At 40.6% G+C, this 13,033-nt stretch overlaps 1 protein-coding gene across 10 annotated transcripts; it reads right to left on the reverse strand.

Annotated features, from left to right (window-relative positions):
- Positions 1-366: 366 nt before the first annotated feature.
- On the reverse strand, positions 367-12,785 carry LOC114143331 (RNA-binding protein with multiple splicing 2). 10 transcript variants are annotated; one of them, XM_028015243.1, is made up of 9 exons: positions 12,241-12,785; positions 9,910-9,987; positions 8,803-8,841; positions 8,588-8,650; positions 7,525-7,675; positions 6,032-6,195; positions 3,985-4,057; positions 1,383-1,414; positions 367-1,290 (listed from the first exon to the last, which is right to left on the reverse strand). In XM_028015243.1, exons 1-7 carry the CDS (start codon positions 12,292-12,294, stop codon positions 3,992-3,994), a joined length of 615 nt encoding a protein of 204 aa, XP_027871044.1. In that variant the 5' UTR covers positions 12,295-12,785; the 3' UTR covers positions 367-1,290; positions 1,383-1,414; positions 3,985-3,991. The 10 variants fall into 10 exon arrangements, with proteins under 10 accessions (XP_027871044.1, XP_027871045.1, XP_027871049.1 ...); XM_028015244.1 differs by having other exon boundaries at positions 1,378-1,414; XM_028015248.1 differs by having other exon boundaries at positions 6,047-6,195; positions 12,241-12,782.
- Between the last annotated feature and the right edge of the window lie 248 nt (positions 12,786-13,033).

Raw genomic sequence — 13,033 nt, forward strand, 5'->3', positions numbered from 1 at the left:
TGTACACTAAAATGTGTGCACATTAAAATTTAGCCATGTTTGGTTTAACCACCAGCACAGTTTGGACGAGGCAGCTGGTTACACAGTACAGTCGAGTCCCTGGAGGATGCAGCATGGTTGGTTGAGCAGCGCATCTTCCCAGAACAGGAGAGGGCAGAGTGTGGAGGTCAGCGCCGCAAATGATGCAAAGAGACGCTAATGCAGTGATGCATTACAAATGAAAAGTTTGCATCAATAATTCACGCAAACATCTGATGGCTGGACACTTCCAGGTTTTTTTTATTGAAGTTGCCATAGACCAACCACCAATTTTAGCTTCGATTGGTCAGCAACGTGCAGCAAAGAAATGACGGATGCCAAACAGAAGAATGCATTCACTTCTTTTATTCATAAGACGGGAGTTTTTTTTTTTACATCTTATGCACAGCAGATACAAGGACAAACATTGTCTAAACCACAAACTAAATTTCTTCAGTCTAATCCTGCTAAACATTTCAAAATGCCCCCTTCCCCCAAAGCCCCCCCCACCCCACCCTTCCAAAAAAAGCAACCCTTTACATTTTTAGTCCAGTTTCACATTCTGAAAGATTGCCGTAAAACAATCTCACTTTAGCAGAATGGCACAAGCCAATTCCAATGTCCCCTTTAAACAAATTGCACTTTTTAACTACTTCAACAGGATATAGGATCAAAAATTAACACCAAACACAGGAGACGACTAAACATCCAACTTATATAGGTTCATTATTTAGTTGCACAAAAAATGCATAAATATACATTACGCAAAAAAGCACAAAAATAAATTTGCACTTTCCTTTGCTCAAATAATGACACACATTGATAAAGAAGCCAAGGATTGTTCAAACGAAGGGATGCATTCACAGGGTCCATGCGAGATAAGCCATTTACACAACAGCCTAGCTTACACAGAGGTAAGAGACCAAGGATCTACAGGAAGAAAAGCAAAACGTTTTGCTGTCTAGGCCAAATGGCAACACAAACACTAAGAAAATTAGGATACACAGGAATCTGCACTTTAAGTTCATGCCAAAAAGACTAACATGCAATAATTTAACGCCTCTAAACCTCCCAGGAGCAGCGGCAACCCATGGAAGGACTAGCTTAACAGTAACTTCAGTTTTCCTCAGCAGGTAGGATCCATGGAGTCTGACTGGGTTTGCATGGGTTCTACGTTATTCTGAAGTGCTAACGGTACCGCAGTAGTTGCCAAGGATAAGTTCAGATTGTCGACAGCAAGATTGTTTTTACTCCAACTCCCCCCAGAGACAACTGGAAGGAGATATAAATACTGTTTATAATAATGCACATTTGTCCATTAAATAAATGGGATTAAATTAAACGAAGAGCATGGCAAACCTCACTTCAGGTGGAGAAAGGTGTGGTTCCCAGAGGCCTGAAAAGCACAGGGGAAACGAAGGTTAGTGAACTGAGAAAAGAGAGAAAAAAAAAAACTCAGAACAAAGAGTGTTTTGTTACAATGAATCAGGAAAAAAATAGCTACACATCAAAACTGAAGCCAGTTGATTAATATCGCAGTCTTAAGTTGTGAACAGAGTTTGGTGGGGTATATTTGATGCATCCGAACATTTACAGGAGAAAAAAATATTTTGATGGCTTGATGATTCTTAATAGATTGGATAAGAACATTTGGATGTGGTCAAGAGTTTGGACAATAAAAAAGGCTCCAAAATGTCAGAAAGGGATAAAAAAAAAATTCATAAGACACTTGAAGAAAAGGTAGGAAATGTATTGCAGGGTTGCTATTCTCAACAGTTCAATTACAGTAATTAGATTATCAGTTCAGTAAATGTCCATTTTGGGGGCTTTTCTAAGTTTACCTCAAACTTCACAAATCATGAAATTGACTTCCAGTTGCACATAAGGGTTACTGCATTCTTTTGGAACCCTGGCCAGCTTCATTTTCAGTTTCAACACTTGTGTATCTAATAGGGGTGCACCAATCAAATCCCCCCACTTTTCTCAACTTTGGGTGATTAGCCAATATTTTTATGTGAAACCAATCTGCAGATCTCATGCTGCCACAAAAGTCGAGGGAGAAAACCCCCCCCCAAAGAAAAATCAGCTACCGTCTCCTTTTGCCCTGTTGTGAGAGGAGACTAACCAACAGACCCATCCACCACATCTAAACTTTTCATGTACATTTATATGCAGTTACAGCTGTTGTTGTTGTTTCACAGGTTAAGAATCAGCAGGTCTGGTATTTTAAAGAGTGGCAGTAGGAGCTCCCCTAGTACCCAAAGCTTAAAAGATTCAACAATTTGTGACCCGACTCTTTTTAAAATGATTGGGGGATGGTCTAATACTTGGAGCAAAAGACCTTTGAGTCTAGAAGCCAAAACAGCCAATAAAATGTCCTTTTGGATTTTCTTTGTGTTCTCAGTCAACTCCAACCATTAAAAAACAACCAAGCCTTTATTGGAGGGCTGTGGGGTTACATTTCTGGTACCAAAACAATGAATACAATCCAGACATTCCACTTTTCCATAATCTGGAAGTGTTTAATATTGGCTCCAAACATTCATGACAGTGGGTTATTCACTTAAGTACTTTCAAAATGATTAAAAGGATAAACAGTCCTCCTTAAACATTGTGCGCCATTGATCAAAGCAGCATTATCTAAAGAAAACATCTGACAAAAGAAAAGTTCAAACCAGAGTCCATTATGTTCTCCCACAGTAGCTAAAATTACACTTTATACACCCAGTTTCCTTCCTACTGCTGCAAATACTCTTGTGCACAAAATCCACACCAATTACCAATTACTACTTTACAGTTTAAATGTTTAGTTGGTAGTAGCAAAGCAGTCCTGTTTTAGGAAATACAGGCATATTTCAAATATTGAAGAGTTTAATTCAATTCAGCAAACAGATTGGTGATATTTGAAGCATTTAGTTAAACTTTAAGTATGGCTTACGGCAAAATAAAAACTCAAAATTCAATTTCTCAGACAACTGTATAGAACAACAACAATAGTTTTTAAAAATAAATGTTAAGATGCATGTTATGGCCAACACCGTAATGCTAACTATTGTAAGCCCTCCACAAGGGTGAAGTATGCAAACATGGTCTTCAAATCTAAAGAGCAGAGAATCCAAATGTGACGTTTCCAGTCGACTTGGACAGAGCAGTAATGTCATTCATTGCTGCTCTGCTGGGTTTTATCAAGTCCAAAGTTATAGGAGCCATTCGACAGGAAAACACTTTGTTTCCGTCTACAGTTTTACGAAGATTGCTTCATTTTGAAACAGGCTATGGCACTTGTCCATGCTAGCCCACCCAACCTAAACCCCAAAGGAGAATCGATGGCGTATTCTTAAACGGGGAGTGGACACCAGAGGCAACAATGAGACACGCTGGAGGCCGATTTAAAGCAACCTAGACTCCAATGCTTCCATGCCACAGTGCATTGCAATTCAAAATGCAAGCCCAGGCAATATACTGTTATTATGTACTGTACACAGTACTATAGTAGGCTGAGATCTGTATGAAAAGTGTTTAAGGTCTTCTGTAGTATTGAAAATTCAGACTGAATTGTGAGTTTTCATTGCAATCACCAATAAAAGATGCTTGAAACATCTACATAGTAAATGTATGTAACACAACTCAATTTAGATTGAAATACTTCATCGACATTTATTCTGCAGCACCAGTAAGTTATTGGAAAATGCATAGGCTTTAAGATTTTCCTTAATACATCTTTGGACCAAAATGCAATAATTATATGGATTTCCTAGCAGAGCTCAAAGTATTACCTCAGGTTATATAGTTGCTTAGAAATTGAGTTTGTTGTTACACCAAATAACATTTTAACATTTGGTCAGTTGAATATTGCATTTCCAATTTTTATTTTTACATTTGGTTAGCAAAGAATTCAGGGGACTGCTCTGGAAAAAAAAAAGAAATCCTAAAAATAAAAATAAAAAACCCAAAGAGATTACTCACTAAATATCTAACAAAACTGCCGGGACTTCCATCCAGGCTGGGAAGTCTCAGAGGGAGTAGGGTACCAGCGCATCTAAAGAAACACAGACAAAGTCATGTACAGACCAAAACCAAGCTTTAGTTCCAACTCCTGCAGAAATGTTTAAAGAAAAAATAAATGAATAAATCAGCCTTTGAATAGACACAAAAACAGAGGACTGCCCCTTTAAGCCCAGCTCACTGAAGCCATGGGAATGTGTAGCTGCTTAACGAGGACAATCGTCCAAGCAATTACCAGCATGGAAACGTGGAGAACTGAACCTCTGTGTGTCTGACATATTTACGTTCCAATAAACCCATCAATAGCGTGCGCCCTCGACTCATTTTCCTCCTTCACTACCACTGAGCAACCCGGCAGATTTAATAACACCGTCAGAAGCCGTTTAGAGACCTTTATCTTTGAGCAACAGTATTATGGGAAGGAGTATTTGGCGAGACCAGGGCACTTTAAGGATCTTTCATCAGAATCCAATTAGAAGTGCAGCTACCCAGTCAGCTTCTGCTACAACCAGAAGGTGGACAGTTAGTTGGCACCTTCAGAGATGATCAACAAGTTTGACGATTTCTCCCGAGTCAAATACCCGACATTCCTCTGCCTCGAGTCAGGCGAAATGGGTTTTGACTCCCTACTCTGCAGAGCAGCACTACCCTGGAGGAAGCTAGCTGGCAGTGAACTTTAAATGACCCAACATGAGAAATATTTTCCATTGCTATTGTTACAAGTCCTGGCCATTCCTTTATTGGTAGCTGTTGTATGTCAGGATGACATAATGCCATGTAGCTTTTTTTCACACATGTAATGAGCTTATTTTACTGCAAGAATAAGATCCTAGATGGTGGCATGTCAAAACAGATGAAGTGCCACTTGAGATTAAAGGTACAACTACGCTTTTAGGTACAAATACTTTGCTTTCCAAGAAAAACTGTACTTTCAGATCAGGAAGTGCATCTTTTTTTAACTCAGCTGATAAGGTGGGTATGTGCAGAGCTCTTCTAAAGGAAAATAAGTTGTATGTCCACAGAGTGCTCCAGATTCAAAAAATAAAAGCATGAAGGAATTCAAATTCAGCTGCAATGGAAGAAACCTTTCTGCACTTCAGAAAATGATATTACACATCACCCACTTTATCAGGTACACCATTTAATTTCTTGTCAGCACAACTGCTAAGTTACACAGCAGAGACTCAATGCTTTTAGACACCCAGTTGTGGTGAAGATGACTTGCTGAAGTTAAAACCAATCACAAAGAGCTGATCTGCTGGTGGCCTAACAGAACCGTCTCAGGGTATCAGAATGGTCTGGCAGTTTTAGAAATTTACAAATACCTTGATGTCAAAATCGACAGCAACGCAAACAACAACTTATTACAACTAAGATTTTTAACGTAATCTGTTGGTTTGCCAATAACAGGAAACTGCTACAATTCAGACTCAAACTAGTCAATAGTGAAGTCCCTACATTATACAATTGGCTCCAACTGAAAACTACTTAAATGGCACAGCCTACCCAAGTATTACTGCTAATACCTTTTTGTCCAAAGTGTACCAGTCTTCTGATGGCCATTTCCAAAACCATAACATAAACAGTTTAAGTCACTTTAAGCAGGTTCATGAACAAAGTTCAGCTGTGCTTCACAGTCATATCAATTTATTATAAAACATTTGGTATATAATGATGATGGTGGATTTCCAGCTGACAAATCTATAGGCCAAATTTTAAAGGGAGTGCTTCAAACATTTAGTCTATGAAAAAGGCAGCCCAACCTGGCACTAGGTAGATGTCTAATAAAGTGACCAGTGAGCATCACCCATCATTTGAACTTCCACAAAGCTTTCTGGCTCATATCTACACTGGGCTCCACCCCAGCGGGCAAAACGTTGCAGAGCCTATTTGGATTATAGACAATTTAGTGCCAATTGCTTTAAAATTTTTACCTCAACGTCAGCTATACAACCCCCACTGTATTTTCAGAGTACAGAAGGTTAGTTTAAGAAGAAGAGGAACACACCGGTTGCTCCCTCACCTGGGCGTGGAGCGCTGCAGCGGCGGCAGCAGCTGCCGGGTAGGTGAAGGCTGCGTGTGGGAGGCCTGGAGTCAGCTCCGTGGTGTAGAGCGGGTATGGAGTCCAGGCATCCGGTGATGCTGGGATCAGTGCTGCCCCTGTCAGATCATCTGGGGAAGTACAGGACGGTAGTAGACAAGCTGACTGCGCTGCTGCATTTGCTCAAACTATGAATGCTTGCATCTGTTAAAAATCAGTGGATGCTGATGACCAAATACACCATCAAAGTATAACCTAGTAAGTCTGATGTATGTTACAGGGCTGGTCACTGGTACTGAAATGCCATCGTCTGTTTGTACTGCTGAAAATTCTGTCTTAAAGCTGCAGGAATATGAAACTTTTGGAGAAATGTATACATTCACATATTTGTTGAAACTTTGTTGTGGCAGCATGAGACTGAATCTATAGGGGAAATAAAAGTTCCCATCTCCTCCCAGTGTTACTACCGTCCCCTGAAGAAATTCAGCTGCCAATCAAAACAACCAATCAGAGCCAGGCAGAGGGTCTTGGCGCCGTCAATCACACACGTACGTGCTTCTAACTGTGCTGATGACAGAGAAACTTATCATTCCAGGAAAACCACTTATCTTCTGTCATCGGTGGCCATGCTAACTAGCTTTAGCATTCATGACAGACTATCAGGATTGAGGATGTGCAACGTGTACACAAGCATGATTAACAGTGCCAAGACCTCCTCCTGGCTTTGTTTGGATGTTTCTAGTTGGCACCAGCAGAAAGCAGAGGAGCTTGATTTTTTCCCCACAGATTATCTGTCTCATGAGTCACAAAATAATGACCATTTCAAATGTGTAAAAAAAAAAAAGATAAGTTACATCATGCTGCAGCTTTAAGGGAAATTAATCCTTTTATGTAATTTACATAGTAGTGGTTATTCTTTGGCGCACTAAAAACATAAGTCTCTCTTTTTAAACAAACTTGGTAGTAGATTTTTTAAATGCACCAAAACTGTTGAGTAAAGTATCTAAGATTTACTGTTTTTATAAGCCAGCTTCAGTCTTCCCCACTTGATCCCCCCCAAGCCCTCACTTAAGGCAATCTGCCACACCACAACAGTAAATTTATCCAGGCAGGATCTGGCTTTAATGAAGCTCCTCACTTGTCAACCACCACTGGTCTCAAACTAATGAATCAAGCAGATGTTCGGGCAAAGAGTAGAGACGTCACTGCTGACTAAAACCTGCAAGTGGAATTTCCCAGAAGCAAAAAGGAACTGGCTGAAGAATCGAGATGACACATGCACGTGAAGGTGAGTTAGTCCTTTAATTTGTTAGAAAACCCGTCGTACCCCTCCCAAAACATGGAAGTTAATCCCATAACATCTATAGGTCTTAAAAAGAGGACAACAAGGGCCACTGAGCACTGACACTGCCAAGGTGAGTGTGGATGAGGGCCTAGAGTAGTGAAGCCGTACAACTTACATGGGTCCCGTGCAATGAAGTGTGCTCCTAGAGCGGGGTGGATATTTGTGGGGTTCGGTGTGGCCATCAGCTTACTCTTTGCCATCTTCGTGTTGGCTTTAGCAAACTCTAAGCGCAGGGTCTGGGGACTTTCGGGATCAAAACGGATACCCTGAGAGGAGAGACGGAGGAGGAAGGAGGAGCACATATGATCGTAAGGGTGGCGAGCTGAGTTCATGGGGGGCTTAGTTTAAGCAGTCTCGCCAGGACCCCCTCTTCCTGAAAGCGGTGTTTCAATGCTCAGGGTGCATCTTGATGGATGTCAAAACACCATCTGAAGGATACACTTCTGGCATTTCGACACGCTTGCGTCTCCTTTTCCTCGTGACGGCAAATCAAGAGCAGAGGCGACTGGCGGATGAGCGCAGCCTCTGCTCGAGCCGGAAGGAGAAGGAGACGAGGAGAAGGGGCCGACAGCGAGACAGAGTGGAATTTCCTTTAGGTGGTCTAGCCCTGCTTTTGTGTTTTGTGCCCTAAGCATTGTGCCCACATGCAGGTGAGTAGGATTTTGGTGTATGTGTTGTGTGTGTATGTGTTGTGTGTGTGTCTAAGAGGTGATGCTCATAACGAATGCTAAGCTATGAGAGAGAAGTGTTAGATACTGCCAATGTGGGCTATCGAGTGACAAACAAAATAAGAGGTTACACTACCAAAGATGTGTCCAAATAACTACACATGTGGCTATGAGACAGGTATTACAGTAAAGCAGTGATATGCAAAACTGAGGAAAGCTATTATCAGACTAAGAAGGATGTGTATCAAGGTCAAAGTAAACTACCGTAAGGCTACAGGATTCTGGCCTCTTTCCAAAAATGGCCCTGCCATTGAATTGTAAGAGACAAAACGGGTTGGCTTTGAGAGATTTCAGAGGGAGAGATTATGTCGCTCACAATCAAGTCCCAATCATTTGTGGGTTTAAACAAAAATAAAAAGGTTAGCACAACACATGTAGAAGATGGAAAAACAGGGGCACGGGGAAACTGTGAAACTCTTAAAGAAATGAAATCTGTGAATGAAAACTTACATTCAGAGCGTTTTTTGCAGCTTCGGCTCCGGAGCGACTGTCGAAAGTTACAAACCCGACAGGCTGGAAGACAAAAGAAGTGCCCCGTTACACAACGACTCGCCACGAACATGCATTTTAAAATCTAGCAACAAAGTAATACTAAGTCAGTTGTAAAGCTATTAAGAATAAATCAGTCTGGAAGTCAACCAGAGGACTGATTGAGACCACCTCACCTGTTTTGATGTTAACTTAATCAGTGAACCTTCATAACCCTGCATGGGGAAAAAAAAAGAAAAAAGAAAAGATAGCCAATTATCCACCCTGAAGTCACATGAAGGAGGTCAGGCATAAAACATTTCACTACTTGAGTACCAAATATATATTCAATACTCTAGTCTACAATTTTAAAAACAGCAGGGGTAGCCGACAAGGCAAAGATCATACAAAGTATGGTTCACTCCTGATTCAGATTTACAACCAAACTTTCCATTGCAATCTGTGGCAAAAATCCCAAACTAAAATGGCCTCCAATAAACGAGGAAAACACCATCTTGAAAAGCTGTCAAGCTTTCTTTTTTTTTTTTTTGCCTCCCCAGCCATGATTGAAGCAACTTGCTAACGCTGAACTGCGTTTGCCTTGTGTTGAAATAAAAGATAAACCAAAAAGAAAAGCTACAACCAGCTGAAAAAAAAAAAAACTACAGTGGTTTCACAATGTGCAAATGTTTGGAGTGTATATCTAAATTTCCCTGCTTGTGTGAGAGCTGGGTCACAGAGAGCCGCTTGGCCAATCGGGAGAGCTACTCATTTACACATTCCACAGGACCATCCATGTGCGAGGGACACCACTTCCAGTTTGCTTCGTTAGGACAACGGTGGGAGGGGCATGAGGTGTTTATGGAACAGGACGGGGGAAAAAAAAAACAACTAATAGATTAACAATGATGTGGCCTCATTTTTATATATGCAAATATGTGGTCTTCCATTAATGGAGGGACTATAGCTACACAGAGAGCAGAGCGCTGCATGGTTTGTGTGTTACGGTGAAATGAAGAGTGGCTTAAAAAGAAATTTACCTGCAATTCAGATGACAAATGCTTCCTAAATACTAAAAGTCTGCCTCTCAGCACAGATAATCCCTTAACCACTTTCCATGACTCTGCTCCAACAGCAGGCAAACAGCAGCTACTCTTGAGGTTTTTCCTTTTTTTTGCTTTTTAAAGAGGATGACAAATCAACTTTATTCCATTTACACACTGAAAAGCTTGAGTAAAAAATATAAAATAAAGTTTAAAAAAAATCAGTAGACCATCCTTGGAAAAATATGCGCTGCCACTTGCCTTAAAAGGTCTGAAAAGAAGGTAAAGTTCCCGTGGTTTAATGTCAACTGGTAGGCCGCTGACAAACAGAGTTCGTACCTGCAAACAGGGAAAAAAAGCAAAAAAATTATCTAGTCATCCTCTGGCATCATAAAAGCAGATGCATGCAGTTCGTCTTTTGAACAAATGTGTAATTTTCAGAATTTAACAAAAACAGTACTGATGATATAATCCTTTCCCATCCACATTACTCACACTGAAATTTCTCCTTCGGCTTTTCCGAACCCTTTTGAAATAATAAAATAAAAATCCCCCTCAAGTTCCAAGCCATCGATCCTCACAGTTCAATTTCAGATTTCATTCAGTTCTATTTATTCAATCGAGGATCCCACTTAGAGCTTTGTGGTGTTGTTCCAGCTCTCTGCAGTCAGTGCAGAAGCTGTAAGACTTTATGATAAACAGACAGATTTGACAAAACGCTAAAGACAAAAATGGAATTCGGATACATAATGCGTTATAAATTAAGAGAAAATGCTTTTGAAAATGGCGTAGAAAGGATCAGTCTGCACCAGCTGGAAGTATAAATGGCATATGGAGCCATTAAAGCCTAGAAATCCTTGAGAACACATTAAAGCATTTCTTAAATTACCCAAAGATGTGGAAGGTAAAATAAAAGTACTGGGAAAGACAAATCTTGACATCTTTTTTGTTCATCAATAGAAAGCCGTCATAGCCAAACGCCCCTCGGCTGTCACCAACATATTAGCTTAATTTGGCAGATTTGAAAATGATCTAAAATACTTTTCACTGACAAATTTTCAAAACCTGAAATTGTGTTTCTCCAGCAATCTAATCTGAACGGAAGGCAGCCATGTCAAAAAAAAGAAAAAAAAAAAAGGGGAATCTTTGATCCCGCCTGAAGGAAACAACAAATACCCCTTGACTGGACATTCAGTGTCTTTATTCCGGTGTATAAACAGGGAGGCCCATTAGTTGTCGGCCGGCGGGGAGGCCTGAAGTACAATGGAGCAGCCAGAGGAACAGAGTTGGACAACAGCGCACAGCATGACACCATTTCCTTCCTCTGACCAGCGGCCCCGGCCCTGTCGGCTCTCCCAACATTTTTCAGGTGCTGCACAGCAGCAAATCTCAGCCCTTTTTTTTCCCTTTTCTTTTCTTTTTTTTGCATGTCAATGTATACAGCAGATTAACACCAGCTCAGCAAGGATCAAACACAGTAAAGATGTCTGAATTTATCCCACAGCAATGAGTGAGCAGCTCCAAATCTGAAACTGAATAGTTGGAATAAAATCTAAAAATGATTTTAAAACCCCAAAATATTCTGGGGGAGGCAAGGAGGGTAATTACAGCAGCGTTTAATATCTGTTCCCCTCCCACTAAGATTTAGTGAAGTCCATTTGTTTCTAAATACAAAGGGGGAAAGGGGATTTCAAGACAAATTAGGAGTAAGAAAAGAGAAAAGTCAAGTGGCCAAACAAGGCCTCGTCATAGGATAATGGGAACAAAAGGAGGACCAGCATAAGGCCTGCTGCTTCCTTTAGAGCGTCTCCATGAGGAGCCACTAAAGAGGAAATAAAAACTGGCCACACAGAGAGCAGAAGAGTGGCAGCTTTAAAAGGCTCATCACCAGAAACATCATTTAATCATTCAAGAACTATAGGATTACTGTCATTTATTAAATACACCCGTTAGGGAAAAAAAAAAAAAGAAATGTCTGCAGACTCAAAGGTCAGGGTATATTTTTTAAAAATAAAAGATAGATATTTTTAAAAAGACTTGGACACATTTTTGAATACTTAAATTTATAGGAGAATTAAATACAGGTTTGATTCTAAAAAAAAAAAAAAAAAAAAAGAGAAAAAAAGCTTAAATATATATATAAAAAAGTATTTTATTTGCAAAGTACTCGTAATAGTATGAGAGAGAAACTAAACAAAAACTTAGATACTGGAAGAAAAAAAAAAATTTATTCTGCAAAACGGAACTAATTTAGGAATTTAATTTGTTCACCAAAACCTGAAGAAAAAATATTCACAGTATTTTTAAAAAAAGAAAAGGATTCAAAATTACAAGAGCTATGAAGTTTAAAGACACCAAGTCAGATTTTCAAAAATGACTATTATAAAATTGAAAACAGTATTCTGACACCGTACACTATAAACCCCAGGAATCCTCTTTTTTCCTCCTCTCTTGTCTGCTTCATCACCGCAGAGAGGAGCTAAAACTCGGAAGCTTCAGAAGGAGGCTGAATTTTGCGGCCGGAAGCTAGAACATGACCAGGCAGAACCGAAAAACCTACGAGGCAGAATAAAAAACTCGAGTCAGACTCACCTCCTCCTCGATGGAAACGTTGTTATTCGGCTCAGAGTCAGCTTTCAGACTCATGTTGAAGGTCGCTTCGGCTGTGGCTGGGCAGAAAAATCAGGTCGAGTGATGTTTCCCCCCCTGTAAGAAGTGCGTCTGAAGCTGCGGTGAAAAGTCCCGGTGGCGTCTGAACTTCAGCGGAGATGATGTGCCGAGGTGAGGTCGCGCGGACGAGCTATCCGAGTTCGGTTCGGGAGTACACGGAATCATTCATTAAAGAGAAGGGATTTTTTTTTTTTTTTTTAAAAAAAAGAAATGCTGGAGAAAAGAAAACACAGACCGCGCTCTTTAAAGGAAAAAAAAAAAAAAAAGACAAAAAAACTAAAGGTGCGAAGGTGGATTAGGTGCTCCGTGTGTGAGGGTGAGAGATGAGGGGGGAAAGAAGTGCGCGTAAAAAACTGAAAGCGACTTGCGTTCACATCAATGCCCTCAGCTGTGTTAGTGGGGGGGACGGAGGGGGAACTGTTCAGAGAACAAGTAAACTTTTCTCATTGGAGCGTCTCTCTCTCTCCTCCCGCTTTTCAATTAGGTCATCAATTATCTTGGAGTCCGCTGTGTGCTGTAATCAAGCTGCAGATCCGCCTCAGCTGTTGCGGGAGCAGCCGCCCCCTCCACCGGTTTACGCAACAGCAGGGCCGGCCCAAAGTCAAATGGGGCCCTCATCAGGGTTTTTGACGTGGGGGCCCACTTACACATAATGCCATTATCTAAAAGCTGTGAATAAATTTGTGTGGCTGTGTTATTTCTTTGATTTACTCAT

The sequence above is a fragment of the Xiphophorus couchianus genome, chromosome 4 (genome assembly GCF_001444195.1).
Source record: "Xiphophorus couchianus chromosome 4, X_couchianus-1.0, whole genome shotgun sequence".
NCBI classification, from domain to species: Eukaryota; Metazoa; Chordata; class Actinopteri; order Cyprinodontiformes; family Poeciliidae; genus Xiphophorus; species Xiphophorus couchianus.